Below are 21,293 nucleotides of genomic sequence, written 5' to 3' on the forward strand. Positions count from 1 at the left end.
AAATGTTAATTTGAGTTACATAAGTTAAATTTTTCTCGAATATTTGATGAATTCAAATCATTAAAACATACTAATTTGGATCACAGAATCCTAGAATTATATAACTGTTCGCTCAGTTCGCTATGGCATTTTCTTCAGATATAACCTACTAGATTATATCTTTTTTCTATAAACTGCGATCATCACACGCTTAACTGAGCATGTTTTGACAAGATTGAAAACTGTGCAATTGCGTCAGCGTTCACGTTGATTGTTGAACGATGGAATGTCTTATTAGCTAAAAGCAAGCTTTTAAATGATAAGTCTTGTTGATTGCAAGCGAGTTTTTAAACAACTCGCTCATGTGTACATTCAATGTTCTTCTAGACATTTTTTGAAGTTGAAGCTCTTGTATTATCAGCATAGGCTATATATGTAATAAATGGTTGGTGTAAAAAAAAACAAAAAAATACGTCCACTACTTTTATTTTGTTATGTGTTACAATTATTTAAACCTCATCGCCGTTAAGCACCAATCGCTCGTCGGATGATTGCACAGCGGTGTCATTCTTCGATTGATCCGCTTTATTTGCTGGGTCTAAATGTTCACCAGGCGCGTCCCTTAGACTTAGCCTTAGTTTTTCAGCAAGTTCCAAAATCTACAATTACTTGGTTTGATGTAAAATTTCTAGCATCGTGTTAGGAAAAATTTCTGCAACTTATAAATAATTATGAATTGTTGAATCGACCCAATCTTCTTTTGACTTATAGTAACGGGTTGTTTTATTGCAAATAAGTTTATTATAGCCAATGAATTAATGAAAATTAGAGTTACGGAACCCCGCAAATACCATCGGTTATGTCCAAAACTAATCAAAACTCACAAAAATGGCTTATAAAGTTCCACTATAGATTTGCACCGTCTTATTTTACTTGAAATTATATTTATTTAAAAAAATAGAAATATTTAGAAAACACAAACCGCAAAAATTTGCTAATTACTCTAAAACGAAGTTTTTAGCTTTTGTTTCACTGTTTAATACGAAAAAGAAATAAATTTGGAGAGGGTTTTTTAAAAATAACGTATGATTCTCATTCCAAATAAGAAAATAATTTAAAGGGTCTTTTACTGTTTACGAAACTTCTGGATTCCTCTTGCTTCGGTTGTTGGCAAATCGAACTTGCTGACGTTTCGCCTGTTGGCTTCTTCAGAGCTAAACTGCTAGACAGTTTCAATTAAGCTCTGAAGAAGCCAACAAGATGATTGATGAAACGTCGACAAGTTCTATTTATCAACAACCCATGCAGACGGAATTTGAACGATTTCTAAATAGTAAAGTAACTTTTATTAGAAAAACGGTGCGCAAAACTCTTTTTAACCAGAATTAAACTGAAGGTCAAAATGTGAAACTAAAGTTTTGCCAAAACCATATTTCAAAACACTTTGACTAAATTTTATTTATTTAGATAAACCAATTTCATATTATTCGATATATTATTCTTTCCAGCATTCTGTAACACCTCTACATGCATCTATTACCGTCAAAGACGATATATCGATCATTGTATTCAATTTTGGTCAGTTTCGGTTAGTTTTGATTAAGTTTGGTCGATCTTACTGATTTTCTGCAGTTAAAGCACTGTGATTTCACAATCATTTGCTTTTAAACTCTAAATAGACTTCAGTAAAACTAAAGAAAGTTTTTGGGTTGTTTTCCTTATGAAATACGAATACAAATTATAAATTAGATTCCAAAAGACCTGTAAGACGAACGGTTTCCATTCATATTTGCATAAAAGTTTAATTTTGTTTAGTCTCCTAGCCTTTATAAGGCAATTCAATAATTTATACTGGATAATCATTTTTGGGCATAAAACTCAAATTTAATATCGTTTATTTATAGAGTTAAATCGCCAACTCGAATACGAAATCTAGACGAGCCTGCCACCGTGACGAACTGAAAATGGGTTAAATTAACTTGTCAGCTCCTGTTATCGCGATGGACGGAGTAAATATGGATAGCAAGGACAAAATTTCAAGCTTGTTTTTAAACATTACGATTTTTACGCGGAGGGTAGTGTGATGTGTGATATCAAGAAAATGATAAAAGGCACGTTTACAAATTATCGAACAATTAATAATTAAACCACAAACTATATAAAGCAACATTTATGTTGTTAATATTAGCATTAGATAATATAGCGGCCCTACTACGCAGGCGGCATTGATATTTTCGTAGAGAAGGTATGAATCTTTTGCTCATAGCCTCTACATTTTACCCACTCATCTGCACTTTGCACCATTTTATTCCTAAACAACGATTTCCACACGCTCAACTCATTTTCTCAGAACATTTAACGATATCAAGGTATATTTTAAAAAAACTGCCGTAAAAATGCCGAACTCAAGCTTATTGATGATCTATCAGCGGCCATGTTGGTTGTTGAATGCAGCAAGGTCATTGGTTAAGAACGAAATTTTAAATATCGCGCATGGGCATGTTGAATGAACCTTCTTAAAAAAAAAATCATGGTGGCTTCATTAATCTTTTCCACAGGCTACTGTAATACTATTTACGAATCTTCTGGATTCCTCCTGCGTCGGCTTTTTATAAACCAAACTTGCTAACGTTTCGCCAATCATCTTGTTGGCTTCTTGAGAGCTTAACTGGAGTTAAGCTTGGCGAACCGTCAGCAAGTTTAATTTATAAACAACCAACTTAGGAGGAATCCACAACATTTGTAAATAAATTACTTTATTATCGGCATAGGCAGGGCCTCTATATCGTTAGTACCTATATGACCGATAAGTTTAATCTGTAAAAAAAACTTAATTTACCTCATTTGATAAAGTTTGCCCTTCGGAAACCAGTTCTTCGAATTTCTTCAAAAATATTGAAGCATTTTCGCTTGAGCCAGCAACATGGAGCACCACAGCTGCATTTATTACGGTTGTCGTGTTGCTTGGAGCTAAAATGCAAGCCTGTCTTATGGCTTTTTGAGCGTTCTCGAGATCCTTCAGTTCCAATAGTACATCTGAAAGATTTGCTTATAAAGTGAGAAAAATTTAACCCCGTCAAACTAAGAGTTCATAATAATTCAAAAATAGATTCAATATAATATTATAATAAACTTGAATTGTATTCGATTTACAGCCGTGATTTTAAACATTGAACGCTAAAATTTAATGTCGTTAGACTATACATTGAGAAAATCTCATTTTTATATTTAGTTTGTATTTCTTTAATATGAAATGATAAAGCACCTACACAAAATTTGGTATCACAAAAAATCCTTATATGCGAATTTTTGTTACATTTGCACACGTATGAAACAGGTATATACAATGAAACTTAAATATGAATCTGCCAACTTAAGTGTAAAAATGGAAAAGTATTCATTCGCATCCTGTGTTTTCGTAAGCATGTGAAAAAGTGTATTTCATACATTTATTATCTCAAGAAGCATACAGGGTGTTACATTTAAAATATCTATTTTATGTACTGTGAGAGACTAATGAGATTTTCTCTATACTAAACAAACAACTTACGTATTTAAAATTTTTTGATAGAACCCTGCTGAAAGCAATTATAAACCTTCAAACATTTGATTATAATTTTGCGTATAATTATCGTTCAGAGCGGTTAAACCAATTAATTATCAAATATCGAAATTAAGTGTCGAATATCTAATTCCTATAAATTCACCGAATGATTTTTGTGATAATTGTCCCTCCCGTAAAATGGGAGATTTTCGTGTCGAGAAATCTCATTAATTTAACTGCACTATTTGTTTCACTTTCCTAACAGACTCGCGGCCCTACAAAGCTTATCTAGGCTTATCCTGGGTTTGATGAGCCCTTGAGTCCTTTTTAATAGCCTTTCGCTAGATTAAATGTTGATTACGGTTTAAATACACAAATGTGACACTTAATCTTTTTGGTTCTGTTTCGGTCGTGAATGCAGACTAGGATTTAGCGTTAGTTAAATTCGATCGCAGGACATCGATTTTATAATCACTGTCAGCTATCCATCATCGCGAATAAAACTCCCGATACATTACATTTTGTTTGCTTAATTATGCTTTGAGGATAGATTATATTTCGCATTCTCATATTCAAATTTCGCGCACTAATGAACTCGTGTAATGCCCACTTAAATTGCTTTTTATGAAAATATGATTATCGATCAGTAAATATCGCGCATCGAGTATCGAAGCGCGGAATAAATAAAAACATTTTGTTAACGACGAAAAAAACATTACAAACGCAACTTTTAACTTTTTGTATCTATGTCCATAAATTTCTTTTTTTTATGATGTTTACGTATAAAGTATGTTAGAAACATTATAAATAAATGAACAACCATTCAAACTTTTGCTTAACCGTTACGACAAAAGCCGCAAGTAGCAAATATAATCTCTGCATTTCGCAAAATTTACGGAATAACATACCTCAGTGCATTTTGTAAAAACTAACAATAAATTAAATCGGATGACAGGAGATCCTCAAAGATCTAAAAGAATTTGCAGTAAAATGCATGTTTCAGTTGTTTGCCATCATAATTTATTTAATGACAAAAACATAAAAATATATACGAGGCAGAATCCTTTTACAGTGACACCTTTCCCATGCCTGACCACGTATTAATTCATGGATGAAAGAATGTGATGACAATATATTCCAAGATCTCACTTGCAATTTTTAATGCTCGCGCTGAGAGATCGGTTAAAACATACGAGGGAGAGAAGCGCAGTGAAGCAAGCGTTTAATAAACGATTTTTTGCAAAACAGAAAATCGTTTAGAAGTTTGCACAGCCGTTCAAAAACCACCTGAATCATTTTATAATTATTTTCAGTTTTTTTTTATTATCTTGTTTTTTTAATAGATTTGATGCTCATGTTAGGCTAAACTTTAGCTTAAATTTCGTGATATCATCATTACTTACAATGTAACTATTTAATAATTTGTACGACATCCTACCTATTAGTTGGGCTTCATACCTGATAGGTAGATTCCTTGAAATAAATAAACAAATAAATAATGAATAGTTACTTAAAGTCTGATAATCGCATTGGGCAAAATTGGGATATTGTTCTGCAAATACTTTTCCAAATGTTCGCCGCTATATTGTATTTTGAAATATTGTATTTTCAATTATTGCAAATTCAAATAGAATGCGCAAAATTCGGAGTAACTGTTGTTAACTTTTCCTTAGTAATTTTAATTTATTTTTGCAAAAAAACACAGCTTTATTAAAACTTTTATATTTTTTCTAAAAATTAATACATTTACTTGAATGAATAATATGTGACATGAATGATAAGTCATACAGGATGCCCCAAAAATTATATGACTGTTAAAATACTTGTTCTTAAATCCAACCCTATATATTTGTCATTACATTAAAGAAGTTGAATAATTCATGTACACCGTGTGCCAAACAAAACGATCCACTATACGATCTGGAAACCCATAGGAGATACGAAAAAAAGTTTTGTACAAAAGTTTCTTCAACTCTCCTGAAGATTTAAAGTATTATAATTTTGTTGATACAGGGTGTCCCTAAAGTATCCCCCCCACCGTCCCGGCATCACCTTTGTTATTTTAAATGGAACACCCTATATATTATGGTTAAAATAAAGGTCACTTTCTTAAGAAATTCCTATTCAAATTTTGCATAGTTTAGGCAGAAATTGAGGTTATGTGTATGTTTTGTTTTTAATATGTTGATTGCCCTATATAAAATTGTGTTGTGATCCAGGTATTGCAATGAAAATTTAACCACAGACTAAGAAGACTACTCAATTAGTTTGACAGATACGCATCAGCTTATACAGAGTTACTCAAATAGCTGGTGCCGTTTTGGCGAATTCAATTAACAATAAGTCAAGATTTTCAAATGGAAGACACTATATTTTTATTCAGATATCAATTCTAGCACAAAAAATAAGGTGAGTTTGTAATTTATCTAATATTTAAATTTTACTTACTTTTGGAGATATTGGAGGTTTAAGATATCACCCGTATAAATTCTTGTTGAATTTAAAGTTGCCCACATTAGGTCACTTGTTGGCAATATTAGGTATATTTTAAATAGCAAAGACATGATCCTACTTCTTTTAAAGATATAATACTCCAGATATACGAATAAAACCTATTGCTAGCAATACGTGGAAATTTTCAAAAAAAAAAAATCGACTCGATACTACACACTTTAACAGATTGAATACAACTTAAGAATTCATATTTAAAGAAACATTTAATAGTTAATTATCTAGCTTGATTGAGAATACCTAATAACAAAAATAAATAATTAAAGTTTTTAGGCTAACTAAACAAGGTAACACATTTGAATAAATAAATCTATAAAACAAAAAAAAAACAGAAACAAATAACTAAAAAAAATATGGTGATACTGTAATTAATGTATTGTCCATCCTCTGCAATACACACTGTATAGCGCGTCATAATGCTGGAGAGCACATTTCTAACCGCATCACTACTATTTAATGCAAGAATCTCTTGCCTAATTTTTTCCTGTATAGTTATTTCGCGATTTATACACACGATCTTTAAAGCGCCCCACAAAAAAAAGGCCATGAGTGTAAAATCGGGACTTGATGGCCACGCAATGTCACCATTTTAACCAATTATATTTTGGAAATTTACTCTTAAAAAATTTATCACTTGATGACCACAATGATAGGGTGCGCTATCTTGCTGAAATATAATGTTCTCCCCCAAGTTGTCGGCAGTTGTCTGTTGAATAATAGTGGCATTTATTTATTGTGCATACCAGACGTCGTAAAAATCACCTTATCGGTCCATAATGTTTTGTTAAAAATGTGCCTCTCAAAATGTTCGTCCATCATGGTGAAACAAAAATTGAATTGGTAGAAATTTATGAAATAGTTAAGTCAAGGTCCATGCTTGCATCTCGCAAAGAATTTTCGGGAAATTCAGTGAAGTATAATATTACGTTCAATTCAGTTTCTTCTGATAAAAGGGTGCTAGGTTTCTCCTTTTCTATATTTTAGAACACCGTGATTTGACAGGTCCTGGATAATTCTATTAAATATTGTTTTTGTTGGGATTTCTAGCTCCCGGAAACCTTCTTTGATACTACCTTAATGCTAAAGCTGCACTCTTACCATTGGTCAGGTAGCATTCATACAATTTCAGTCGTTCCTGAGCAGAATATTGCGGCATTATAACCAAAAAACCATAAAAACTAACCACCATGAACTTTTTACATAGAAATGTGAAAAATTACAAAAACAAACAGAAATGACAATGTTTGTTTATACCTTAATGCGTCAAAAAAAAGATTCTCTTGTCATAGCCAACTACATTTTTAAATATTTTGATATGTTTGTTATTTTTAAGCCAGATGAAACGAGCATTTTAAGAGGAACATTTTTAACTAAACTTTATAGATCGAATTAACGAGCTCTTTTTAGTTAACTTTTTGTTTTAAAGATTTATTTATTCATATTTGTTACCTTGTTTAATTAGCATATAAACTTTAATTATTTATTTTTGTTATTAGGTATTTTCAATCAAGCTAGATAATTAACTAATAAATGTTTCTTTAAATATGAATTCTGAAGTTTTATTAAATCCGTTAAAGTGTGTAGTATAGAGTCGAATTTTTTCAAAATTTCCACGTATTAATGGACACTCTGTATTGTTAGCAATAGGCTTTATTCGTATATCTGGAGTATTGCATCTTTAAAAGAAGTAGTATCATGTCTTTGCTATTTAAAAAATACCTAATCTTGCCACCAAGTGACCTAATGTGGGCAGCTTTAAATTCAACAAGAATTTGTACGGGTGTTATCTTAAACCTCGAATATCTCAAAAAGTAAGTAAAATTTAAATATAAGATAAATTACAAACTTACATTTTTTTTCCTAGAATTGATATCTGAATAAAAATATAGTGTGTTCCATTTGAAAATCTTGGGATTTTGTTAATTGAGTTCGCCAAAACAGCACTACCTATTTGGGACACCCTGTATAAGCTGAGGCGCATCTATCAATTTGATTGAGTAGTGCATCAGCTCCTTAGTGTGTGGTTAAATTTTCATTGCAATACCTGGATCAGTAGCGTCATAACATAATTTTATATGGGGCAATCAAAATATTAAAAAAAACACATAATTTCAATTTCTGTCTGAATTATGCAAAATTTGAATAGGAATTTCTTAAGAAAGTCACCTTTATTTTAACCAAGGATTCCAAAAATGTCAAAATATATAGGGTGTTCCATTTAAAACAACAAAGTTGATTTCGGGGAGGGGAGGAAAACCCTGCATCAACAAAATTATAGTATTTTAAATCTTTAGGAGAGTCCAAGAAACTTTTGTACGAAACTTTTTTTCGTATCTCCTATGGGTTTCGTTTCTGAGATTTCATTGCTCATAGTTCGCTTATGTTTTAAATCATGTTGAAAACTATCCGTAAATAGTTTTAAATAAAACACAGAAAAATAAGAACAAATATCTTCTGGAATTTTGAAACAAGGGTAAAGTCAAATACTGCGATTTGCATTTAAAAATTAAGTTTTACTGTTTTTCTTCTGTTCTGTTTCTGTTTTTACTAATTCTTTTTCAGAAATGTAAATTCTTGGGCCCCCCTTCATGACTTATAATCAAAGTTACGTATTGGTGATTCAATCATATGTATTAGCAAAGCCCTGTAAATTTTTGAAGAAATATATTAAGTGTTAACAAATAAAGCGGTACTTTTAGGCAAAAATAAATCAAAATTATTTTAATAAAGAAAAGAGACAGAAATAAGGAAATGTGGACCAAAGTTAATATACATCGTGTTACATTTGATTTTCCAATGTTGTCGTCTTTATAGTAGGTGTTTTTTGGATTCTTTGCTTATTCTGCTGTTCGCAGTCTGCTGATTCCTAGCTATCCTTCTATTTCATGTCGATAACAAATTTCTTCAAGCTTAAGTCGGTAAGACTCAACTACACAGGATGTTCCATTCAAAGCCATATTTAATATTTACAATGTCAAGACAATAGGGCAAGTTCCAAACTAATATAATCGCTACATTTTAAATTATGCACAAGTATAAATTGCTTTGTTTAAAATGAATTAGGAGTTAGTGTTTTATTATGAAACATAAACATGTTTTTACCCTGTAAAATAAGAGCTGAATCATCCAAACTTTATTAATAAGTTCGTTCTAAAAGAATATATACGAATAAGCTACAATCAATATACATTTTCAAATATTAATTATAAATATTTTTTCTTATTTTATATAAATTTTTCTGCAAAATAATAATGAAAACATGCAAGAAATTTACTTAAAATTATTTAATGAATGGTAATTTTTTATAAAGATTTATGTTCCCGCATTTTCAATATGCTGTTTTGATATACAATTTATGGGAGTATTAGACACTTACATGCCAATAATTCAAAACATTCGGCAACATCTGGTCGAAAATTGACAGCAGCACATGCAAAGTTAAATGCAGAGGCAGTTTGACTCGTCGCTAAGTACACCAAACCCAAATTAAAGAGGAGCGTCCAGTTGCATGGTGAGATCCAGAGTCCTTTCTTCAAACAACTGATGGCCTACAAAGCAACAGTGAATTACACAAATTAATTGTCAGTACCAAACATATGTTCTTAGGTTTTTTATCACAAGAGTAGCCTGTTCAAATGAAAATTATACTAGATGGCCTATTTTTGTGTGAATCTCACAACAGCAGATGGTATTAAAAAGGAACATTATTGAATATCAAATTAGGGTCGTAGTTCTTTGAGTATATTCAATGAAAACGGTTGCTTCTATACACTGGAATACAGGAAAAATTTTAATCGGAATTCAAAAAAATATTGCTAGCCGTGATATTAAACTTGACTACATTTGTGTTCTGATACTGCAGGATAGGTTCTATAATTCTAGGCTGAACGTAGAATCATAGAATGCGTAATAATCTGTATCATAGAAAACAAAAATTGATGCTCCTCAGGCTGCTATGATATTTTGGGAATGATTTTCGGCGCATGCCTGTCAATTTCACGCACTTTGCACCATTTTCTTTATAAACATCGATATCCACACACTTAACTCGCTTTCCCAAAACATTGAACGAAATCTGGGCACATTTTGAGAAAAATATGTAAAAATGTTCCATCTAATATGAAACCTGTTGAATTGATGAACTGCCAGCAGCCAAGTTAGCTGCCATTGGTTGCCAATGAAATTTCAAAAATGGGCCATCTCAATTTCTTTTTATTGTAGCTTCAAAAACTCTATAAATTTTTAATATAGGCAATGCCTCTATATGTCCACTAGCTATATGATTTGTATTTTATTTTTATTGATGCCGCCAGTATCATGAGCTTCATTTAGAAATTTTAAGGTCTAGTAGAGCTAATGCCTTTTTTGGAGAATTAGGATTAAACATCTTTCCTTTTTAGAAACTGCTTAATTATTTATTCAACAGGATTTTTTTATAAAATATGACGCCTTTAGAGATCCAATCAGGAGCACAAATATTGTTACGATTTAACAGCCAGAACTTCTATATGTCTATTAAATTTCAAGTTGAAGTTCCTTTCAATTCATTTTCGAATTCTGTGTCAAATTTCATGATGCATATTGCAAAAATTATGTAGCATACCCTATTTCCTATACCGACCTATACCTTAATTTCCACCAGCAAAAGAAAGAAAAACAGACATTTAATTTTTACATAAACAGAAAAGTAACTAGTCCTAGTAAAATTCGTAAATTGTTACAATTACATTTCTTTCAGTAAAGAAAGTGAATATGGGGCATCTAAATGAAACCCAGAGAAGTGAAAGTTTCATTTTAATCGGATATGGAGACAAAAGGAGAAATCAAGGAGAAGTTTGCAATTTGTTTAACGCAAAATATCGAGAAAGACCCATTACAAGATCCACAGTGAGTAAAATTAATAGAAAGTTTACAGGCCTACGGCCAGGTCGTTCAAACACTAATCAGATCCCAAGATTAAATATTTTATTAGAAGTTATTAGAAGACAATCCCCATCATCCATCTTCTGGAGTAGCTTCAGATAATGATGTTGGCCAACGAACACAGCTTCGAGTAATAAAAGAATCATGCGTATAAAATTACTACAGGTGCTCAACCAAGATGACTCAGTCAGCAGACTACATTTTTGTAAAACTATGATAGGAATGTGCGAGTTAAATCAATTTTTTCATTTTTAGATTCTGTTTAGTGATGAAGCCACATTTTCTTTAAATGATATGGTAATTAAACAAAATTGTCGGTATTGGAGTACAAATGATCCCCGACGATAGAGAGAAAATCATACATAACATCAACAAAAAATAAACGTTTAGGCAAGAACTTTGAATTTTGAATTTTTGAAATCTCGATATTTACAATATCCTCAAAATGACTTAATCCCTACTCCCGCAATGTCTTTCTCAAATCCAAATCAGTCTGATATATGAGACAGACAGATTTAGTTTCAACAGTATGATGCTCCGCCCCTTTTTACTCGACGTGGGCGTGTACGGTATCTCCCGGTAAAAGTGGATCACTAGAATGACCTGCAAGATCGCCAGTTATTACTCCACTGGCTTTTTTTCTTTGGGGATATTTAAAATCAAGAGTCTATAAACAAAAAGCACAAAACTTAGATGATTTAAAATTTAGATTATTAAAATTATATACGAAATAAGGCAAAATGATGAAAATATCCTGAGTAACGTTTGGGAAGGGTTTTTAAACCGACTGAAATAATTTGTTATAATAGGTGTAGATATTTTATTTAAACAAATTACAAACTTTTATTTGAATTCTCGTTTTATCTCCATATCTGATAAAAAGTTAAATTTTAATTCTCTGGGTTTCTTTTAGATGCGCCATATTCACTTTCCTTAATGATAGAAATGTAATTGTGCCAATTTATGAACTTTACTGGTACTAGCTACTTTACTGTTTATTTCAAAATTAAATTTCTGCTTCTTTTGCGCATAAAAAGTAAGAAATAAGTAAGAGTATGCTCTGTGATTTTTCAATGAATTTGTTCAATATTTTATATTCCAATTCCATTTATTTAATATAGGAATTATAATCTGGTTTAAAAAAAATGGCTATAAACTTCAACTCAAACTCACTCGTAAAAAACTATTTACGCAAAGTACAAACGAAATGACGTATAAACAAAAACAAATGAATACCAATTACAATTATGTCAAAAAGCAGTTTTTATTCCGAGCAAGGCGTATCAAATTGGGGATTATCTTGATAGACGTCGCAACTTTATGGGGTTTAATTTAATACGCAAACGTATTTGAATTTGATGCTGATGTGATTTTATATCGTAATATAAACACAACAATATAATTTAAAGTCTGAAAAAATCAAATATGTTTCTCTACTTACAGCAACATACTTCTGTTTAGAATAAAAGCATATTCCAATATTATTCCATAAGGAAATTGAATCGGGTTCGTATGGAACTGCGATTTTATATTTCGTTAGTGCTACATCGTATTCCTGATGCATCTGAAATGTTTATTTAACGTCGTAAAATTTTTGAGATATTACGAAAGAAAATGTAAAAAAAAACTGCGAAGACTTCGATAAAATATTAAATTAAAGGAGACAATAAATTTGTAACTTTAGGTATGTGAAATAGAGAATAAAAACATGTCAAAAAATATTAGGAGCTCTGTTAAGTTACGTTAATATTTCTCCGAAGGTAAATAAAGTCAACTGGATGGGAGAACAGAGAGCAAATAAACAAACCCAAAATACCTTCAATTATTTTGCTAGTGATTAATTAAGTAAGGCGTGATATAGCTAGACGGTCCATAGGATTAATATTAAATCAAACCGTGCAGTTTAAGAACCTCGTCAGCTAAACAATCGCAAACAAAAAAGTTAAATTATGTTAAATTGTGACTGTTACACTTGCGATTTTTTGAAAAGCGAAAAGCGATATTTGCGATTTTGATTTTGAAACATTAAATTATCCTAACACTAAGTTTTATATTCTTATCTCTTGAAACATTTAAATTTAAGAAAATTATAAATTTTGCAAGATCTGTGATTGATTGCTTGTAAGGTGTTTAAAAATTAAACACATATCGAAATATTATCAAGCAAAATTATTGATTAACAAGTATTGGGAAATGTGTTTCGAAATAACTGAAGAACAAAAGGAGGACTTGTAGATTAAAATAAATGCCTTATGTAATTAAACAAATAAAAATAAAGCAGAAATTTAAATTGCTAATTAATTAAGTTTTACCTGGGTTATACATCCTATGCCAAATAAGGCTCGGGAACAAGTTGGATCTAAAGCCAGTGCTTGACTCAACCTTTCAAAAGCATGCTGATTCTGCCCTATCTTTAAGTATAGTAGTCCAGACTCCGTAAACATTTTGGCACTATCGGGACACGATCTGTAAAACAGACGTTAACTGTTAAACGAATAGCCTCATTTTTTTCTGTCTCATTTGTTAATAAGTTGTTAATAGGGTATACTTTGCTAACATTGCCAATAAATCCACCACTTTTTTATTTGAGATAACATTCAAAAAAACTGAATTACAAAAAAAACAACTTTCAAATAGTTTAAATATAATAGTTATTCCGGGTTATCATCCGTTCGTTTATTGAATTCCGTATTGTCGCAGGCGTAGGCGTTTCGCTAACATCTCGCTTGGCTTGACATTAACTTCAATACTGCAAACTACATTTATATAGAGAACTAAAATTACATGCGCTGCTGCCAATCATCCCCTCCAGTTTGATCCATTCGTATATTTGCATTTCAAATAATTAATAACAAATGCATATAGAATCTGGCAGAAGACATCAATTTGATCTTTTTAAATTAAAATCGATCTTACAATTTACATTTATGTAAAGTTTCATGTTCCTGTATGATATTGATATATCAATAAACTGCAAGGAAAGTTGGATGGAAATTCAGTCCCGCTGGACTTTAGTATGATTTGCTCGAAATGTTTTGCATAAGAGAGGACATGATAAAAATTCAAATTACTGTAGCTTCAGAAATAAGGAATAAGGATTTGCTTCCTCTCATATTTAAAACAAGTGTCAAGGGAAAATCAATGAGAAATTCTGTTGGTAAATGTTGAAGCTGGTGATTCTCTGCAAAATGCGGGCTCTATCCCAGAGCCTAAGAATTTCGAAGGTATTCCTTGATTATTTGATTAGTGCCAAAAAACAATTCTGGGGCTGTCCTGTGCTAAACTCCGAAATATGTAGTTCCCTTAGATATCTCTCTAAGTTAGGTGTTATAGTTCCAATTACTCCCACCACAATTGGTATGACATTGAAGGATCTTTTGTGCCACAATCTACTCATCTCACGTCCCAACTCCTGGTACTTTTGATTTTTTTCCTTCTCTTTCTCTGTGCTATTCTAGCGTCACCCGGAATCGTGATATCTATTACGTAGATGTGATTTCTCTCTATTAATACAATGTCCGGATTGTTACATTCAATCTTTTTATCCGTCTGTATCTGAAAGTCCCACAGAACTATTCCCTTTTCATTGCCTAGTACTTTTATTGGGCTGTATTTATACCAATTTCTTGTCTATTGACGTTTAGGCTCCGATGTATCATTTTTGCGACGTTGTCATGTCTCAATTTGAATTCTCTGTGTGCTATTGCACAAGCAACATTGCACGTTTTCCGTTGTACCATGGATCCTAGCACTCATAGCTATTGTTGTAAAGGCTTGTTCTTGTTTTTTTTTGTTAGTTTCGGTTAGTTACTAACTAAATAACTAACCAAATATCAAAAAATAAAACAAAACCGGACTTAAATCAAAACAACCTCCTTTTCAAAAATAAAGTATAAGAGTTCCAAAACTGTTGAAGTATTTATTGTACAGTCCTTATTGAAAAATTATCTTATTATTATACATGATATTCATGATATGTTAATACTGAAGGAGACAATCCTTAAACTTATTTTAAGATTTAAAGATACAAACTTTTATTATATTATCTAAGAAACGATATTAGATAAGTGTTAAGTGAAAAAAATCATTTCCAATTTTCATTTCTATGAAGTTTTTTAAACATTGTGCATCATTTATCATTCATTACATATTAAACTTCATTATTTTAGAACGGTATGTCTAACAAGAAAAACACAAGAAGTGACCTTTACGCAGAAATGATTAGGCTACTCAAAAAAATATATTGATCTTCTCCGATCTTTTTTGATATCGCTATATCGATAAAAATCGCGGATAGACACCATCGTTAATTTTTTCTTAAAATTATCTCAAGAATTATCCTGTTCACACCATTAAGGAATACCCTGTATAAGACGAAACCAGAAACTAAATGTTTTTTGAATTTGGAAAGGTTTCCTTCTTCCTTTCGTTCTTGTCTAGTAGTGCTAGTTACAGTGACACTTATTGGTTTGATTTTATTACATTTAATAATATTTTAAATATTTTTTTATGATACGGAAAGTTTTCCGTTATAGGCTGCAAACATTCTATCTAAAATGTTCAATTCGCTCCACCTTAAAAAGAACTCTATCGATTTTGCCGCATCGTTAAACTGCAGGAAATGTACGATTTAACTTTATATTCTTGTAGCGTAGAAAATCACTAAGTTTTATTTAATACCGTTATTTGCAACCAAATCTGATGTGGAAAATTCCCACGGATAAAACTATTCATTGAGTTTTTTAATTAAATTTGGATTTGGGTCTAATTAATTAATTAATTAATTTGTGCCCTTCAAACCATGAACATATCCTCTGTGTTAGGTACATAATACAACAATGTCACCCAAAATTAATTATTGAAAATTCGTTACAGTTAATACAGCTAGCGGCAAAATATTTTTTTTATTTCTTTACTGTGCTACACGCAGGGTGCCCTTATAAATAAAGATATCAAAGGGACTCGCTCCATAGAAGAACTGTGTAAACCACATTTAAAATTAAATCTTATTTGAAGAAAACTTAGATGAAATTTAATTTAGTTACAGGGAAAATAACCCCTTTAAGTTAAGCGCCTGAAGATATATGCAGAATCCCGTCAAAAACATTTACGATTTACATTTAAATTCAACATTTACTTCACATTTTTAACTGTTTGGGATTCCTTTAACATACAATATTATTCGCATATCTAACTAAACAGTAAAAAATTCTCCTTCTTTTCTATCTATTGAGCTATATTATAGCCAGATTATTCTTTATTTTAAAGTTACAAATAGTTGGTTTGTTTCGAATTAACAAACGATTGAATCTTAATTATAACCTATAATAATTTTATGAGGTTAGGTTAGGTTAGGTTATGAGGAAATAAATGCAGTCCGATATTGTGGTAAATTAAACAAAAATATATTTTCTCTTATTTACAACGCACCTCGTACACCAATTTCGTCGACATTTGGTAAATGGACAATAATAATTAGTTTACGACCCGTCTTTCGTCTTTTTAAAGAAAAAGAGTAACCATTTTTCGGTTAACCATCTAAAGATCTGGCCTCACATGAACGAGACGAGCACGTGACGACTGTCGCACGAAACTCGCATGATGTTCATTTTTTAGTAATTCCACAGGCCTAAGCGCCTTTGGCCACACATAAACGACGCGAGTCCGAGAGGAACGCTAGACCCGTCCGTAGCTCGCCAACGAAGACGAGACGACGAGTTCAGTTTATTTTTTTCGTGCCGATTTCGTGAGCGTTTCTGCGTGTAAAGTAGATATCTAGCAGATTTTCACAAAAAAAAAATGAATGTAGAGACAAAAAAGACGAAAAATATAAAAACACGGATCTCCGAGAGAGAATTTGGCGCAAAATAGCAGGCAAGGGGAAATAAATTATAGAGTACATTATCGGTTAAAATAATGAGTAAACACTTTTTTCAGTAATCGTGTAATTCCACAAACAACAAAATTAAAAAACCACTGCAAAAAAGGTATATGAAACATGCCAGAAAAACAACAGGAAAATGTACAAGAAAGATACAAAGAAAAAAATAACAGGTACTAAACATTCTTTTTTTTTGTTTGTTTTTTTTTGTTACCTTTAAGTTTACCTGTTGCCGAATTCAATAATTGTGTTACTTCCAGCATAATTTTTTATTTCTTAATGCCTGATATCTTTTCCTCGAACTTTCCTATTTTTAAAAAAGAAGAATCCCAAGAAATTGAAAATATTGTGGAAGATGAGAGAACTATCCCAAATACTTCAAATCAAGAAGTAAACGTGTCCCATAGTAAAGTCAATTGCTCTAAAGAACTATTCGTTCATCCAACGCAACCAAAAAGGAAAAAGATGGAAAAGAAACGTACTGTTGCAGAGAGTCCATCATCACAGCTGATGCAATAAATGTTACAAGAAAAAAAATCTGAGAATGCTAACCAACGTCTACCTCCCCATTATGTTGATGATTTCGTACAGGCTATATCGCATACTCTCAAAAGGTTAATGAAGGTAAAAAAAAATATTTAGTATTGTTCAAGATCTAGAAATTACGCAGTTAATGGCAAGCCAAACAGAAATTGTACTATCTGGATCAGCTTCATCTTCACGATAACTTGGACTCACCTCGAGAGTATTCTTTCAAACCTCTCCATTCTCCTCAATTCCATTCAACGCCGTCTTCGCAATCACCCCAGCAATGTGATCGAGATAACTTAGCGGCGCCTTCAGAATTATATTCTCACACCTCTTCAGCCTCAATGCCCTTCACTACCATATTCGCAGCAATAATTATAGTAACCAGTATAAGTCACAACCCAACTGAGCACAGTTTATCGCGTGTGTTGGTTTGACTGTTTTTTTAGAACAAACATTTCCAGTTCTATCTCAACATAAGTAGTTAAGCTAGCTGAATTTTTATTTTTGTACTTTTTTAGGTTAAGTAAATAAATTTTAATTTGTATCTTTTGTGGAAAATAAATGCATTTTTTACATATTATATAGATTGTTGAATAAGTAAAATTTCTATTATCTTTGTTTCAAAAAAAGTTCTCTCCAAATTGGGATTTGGGTTTAGCATTGGAAGAGGAAGAATACGAAAACACGAGCAGAAGAAAAAGAAAAATATGAGTACACAGCACCTGGAAAAGTAGATGCAGAGAAGGCGAATTTATCACATTGTACCCACATTTCATGGACGATGAGAGAAAATTTTTTGAATATTTCCGAATGAACCAAGCCACATTTCATGAACTTTTTGAAACACTACAAAGCCATATAAGTAAAAAAGAAGACACGTTTTGGATATCTTCAATTCAAAGATAATAGAAATTTTACTTATTCAACAATCTATATAATACTTAAAAAAAGCAATTATTTTCCACAAAAGATACAAATTAAAATTTATTTACTTAACCTAAAAAAATACAAAAATACAAAAATACAAATTCAGCTTACTTAACTACTTATGTTGAGATAGAACTGGAAAGGTTTGTTCTAAAAAAACAGTCAAACTAACACACGTGTTATCCTGTGCTCAGTTGGGTTGTGACTTATACTGGTTACTATAATTATTGCTGCGAATATGGTAGTGAAAGGCATTGAGGCTGAAGAGGTGTGAGAATATAATTCTGAAGGCGCCGCTAAGTTATCTCGATCACAGGGCTGGGGTGATTGCGAAGACGGCGTTGAATGGAATTGAGGAGAATGGAGAGGTTTGAAAGAATACTCTCGAGGTGAGTCCAAGTTATCGTGAAGATGAAGCTGATCCAGATAGTACAATTTCTGTTTGGCTTGCCATTAACTGCGTAATTTCTAGATCTTGAACAATACTAAATATTTTTTTTACCTTCATTAACCTTTTGAGAGTATGCGATATAGCCTGTACGAAATCATCAACATAATGGGGAGGTAGACGTTGATTAGCATTCTCAGATTTTTTCTTGTAAAATGTATTGCATCAGCTGTGATGATGGACTCTCCGCAACAGTACGTTTCTTTTCCATCTTTTTCGTTTTTGGTTGCGTTGGATGAACGAATGGTCCTTTAGAGCAATTGACGTTACTATGGGACACGTTTACTTCTTGATTTGAAGTGTTTGGGATAGTTCTCTCATCTTCCACAATATTTTCAATTTCTTGGGATTCTTCTTCTTCGAAAATAGGAAAGTTCGAAGCAAAATACCAGGCAGTAACACAATTATTGAATTCGGCAACAGCTAAACTTAAGAGTAACAAAAGAAAAACAAACAAAAAAAAAGCTTAGTACCTGGTATTTTTTTCTTTGTATCTTATACATTTTCTTGTTGTTGTTTTTTCATGTTTCATATAACTTTTTTGCATTGGTTTTTAAATTTTGTTGTTTGTGGGATTACACGATTAATAAAAAAAGTGTTTACGCATTATTTTAACCGATAATGTACTCTATAATTTATTTCACCTTGCCTGCTATTTACATATCTTCTGCTATTTTGCGCCAAATTCTCTCCCGGAGATCCGTGTTTTTATATTTTTCGTCTTTTAGATCGTCCAGTGTAGGGTACTTCCTCACTTCTTCTAACAACTTCTCTACATTCATTTTTTTGTGAAAATCTGCTAGATATCTACTATACACGCAGAACCGCTCACAAAATCGGCACGAAAAAATAAACTGAACTCGTCGTCTCGTCATCGTTGGCGAGCTACGGACGGGTCCTCTCTCGCACTCGCAACGTTTATGTGTGGCCAAACGCGCTTAGACCTGTGGAATTACTAAAAAATGAACATCATGCGAGTTTCGTGCGACAGTCGTCACGTGCTCGTCTCGTTCATGTGAGGCCAGACCTTTATTGCTCTGAAACGAGTCCCGTACGAGTCTCGTTCTCACTATCAACACGCAAACGTCTCGTACGCGTCCTGAATATGTGTGGCCAAACCTTAATGCCTAATGCCCGTGCCAAGCGTCGTGACCTACTTTTAACCTTTCGTCGATACGCTTCAAAAACTAGTCCCGAACTCCAGGAACCACCGCAACCGGCTTCCTTTTCATATCGACTCACGTCCGTTAAAACAAATAACGTAAACATAGCTTTCTATAATTGCACGCAGAAATAACAAACAAAGAAATACTGTGCTGACGAAAACTGTACTAAAAGATATAATATTTTATCTACCAATAGTAACAAAGTCATGAAAACAAGAGAAAAAGAAAAATAACTTACTCAACCGCGGCATTGGCAACAGATACCGCAGACTTGATATCTCCTTCATCCAAAAGAATCTTCACCAAGATAGCATATGATTCTTCTTGTTTTGCAACTTTTACGGATTTGTGAGCGTAATCTTTTGCCTGATTTAGGTCACGTAATTTCCAATAGCACTGGGCTGAAATTTTAAACGCGATATAGCGGCGTAAAACAAAGTAAGCTAAGATAACAGTTAAAAGCTGCACAAAAAGATTGTCCTCAAAGCATTATGGTTTGGTTAGTTTTTGTTAGTACATCGGTCCGATGCAGTCACTGTTAATAGTGTTCGTTACGGAGCAATGGCAAAGGAAAGACTACCAAACAGTATGGTATCCAATGCATCTTTATAATACTCAAATTAAACCTACTAAACTACATAAAGATTGTTCATAATTTAAAAGTTGCTAATTGTATAGTTTAGATTTAAATTGTCAAGTCATTTTTGGAACTTACCAATGTAATAATAGAGGTGCCAGTCCCCATACTTAGAATGCAATTCCGCCTCAAGATAAGCTTTAAGGGCGAGCTTGAATCTCCTCAATTTGTACCTAAAACCAATCAGCTATCGCATATTTTCGACATTGATATGCAAATGAGCGTTAAGTATGCAGAATAATAAGACGGCACAACATTTTTTGTACCTAAATACTTACATACATAGAAATAGATACACTTACAAACATTTTGCGACCTCTTTCAAATTGTCGGCGTTATTGGGATTCATTTTAACGCATTTTTGGAAACTTTCTAGGGCGTATTGAATATTTCCTGATTCTTTCAATAGTTTGGCCTGAAAGTGTTACACAGATTCAGAAATATATCATAAGCGCAACACAAAACTTATTCGATTATACTCCCTTCTGTAAAATACCTAATTATGCACCGCGTCGCTTTACCACGTGAGTTTATTGTCCGGAATATTACCGAACGCGTTTGGGAGCAATCGGATGTTTTTGGAGATTTCACTGCACGGTTTGAACGCTGACGTTTGTTAATTCTGACGGTCGTGTCAGTGAATGTATTCGTATTGGTGGGTTTTAACGTAGGTCCACGTTATTTGCTGCGCTGATTCTTGTTCGATTGAGTGGACTGTATTTTTCGATAACTTTATTTTTTAACTT

General features: G+C 32.3%; 1 protein-coding gene across 2 annotated transcripts in view; it reads right to left on the reverse strand.

Annotated features, from left to right (window-relative positions):
* Positions 1-455: 455 nt before the first annotated feature.
* LOC132699317 (Bardet-Biedl syndrome 4 protein) overlaps positions 456-21,293 on the reverse strand; it is a 28,759-nt gene continuing 7,921 nt past the window's right edge. The window contains exons 3-10 of one of the 2 annotated variants that reach the window (XM_060665961.1): positions 20,850-20,961; positions 20,626-20,720; positions 20,149-20,311; positions 13,270-13,423; positions 12,399-12,521; positions 9,411-9,582; positions 2,819-3,015; positions 456-638 (exon numbers count right to left, since the gene is read on the reverse strand). In XM_060665961.1, the coding sequence (XP_060521944.1) occupies positions 489-638; positions 2,819-3,015; positions 9,411-9,582; positions 12,399-12,521; positions 13,270-13,423; positions 20,149-20,311; positions 20,626-20,720; positions 20,850-20,961 (1,166 nt within the window). In that variant the 3' untranslated portion in view covers positions 456-488. Of the gene's footprint in view, positions 639-2,818; positions 3,016-9,410; positions 9,583-12,398; positions 12,522-13,269; positions 13,424-20,148; positions 20,312-20,625; positions 20,721-20,849; positions 20,963-21,293 lie in introns of both variants that reach the window. The other variant, XM_060665970.1, reaches the window with a different exon arrangement.

The sequence above is a fragment of the Cylas formicarius genome, unplaced genomic scaffold (genome assembly GCF_029955315.1).
Source record: "Cylas formicarius isolate icCylForm1 unplaced genomic scaffold, icCylForm1.1 PGA_scaffold_10__41_contigs__length_53128322, whole genome shotgun sequence".
Classification (NCBI taxonomy): domain Eukaryota; kingdom Metazoa; phylum Arthropoda; class Insecta; order Coleoptera; family Brentidae; genus Cylas; species Cylas formicarius.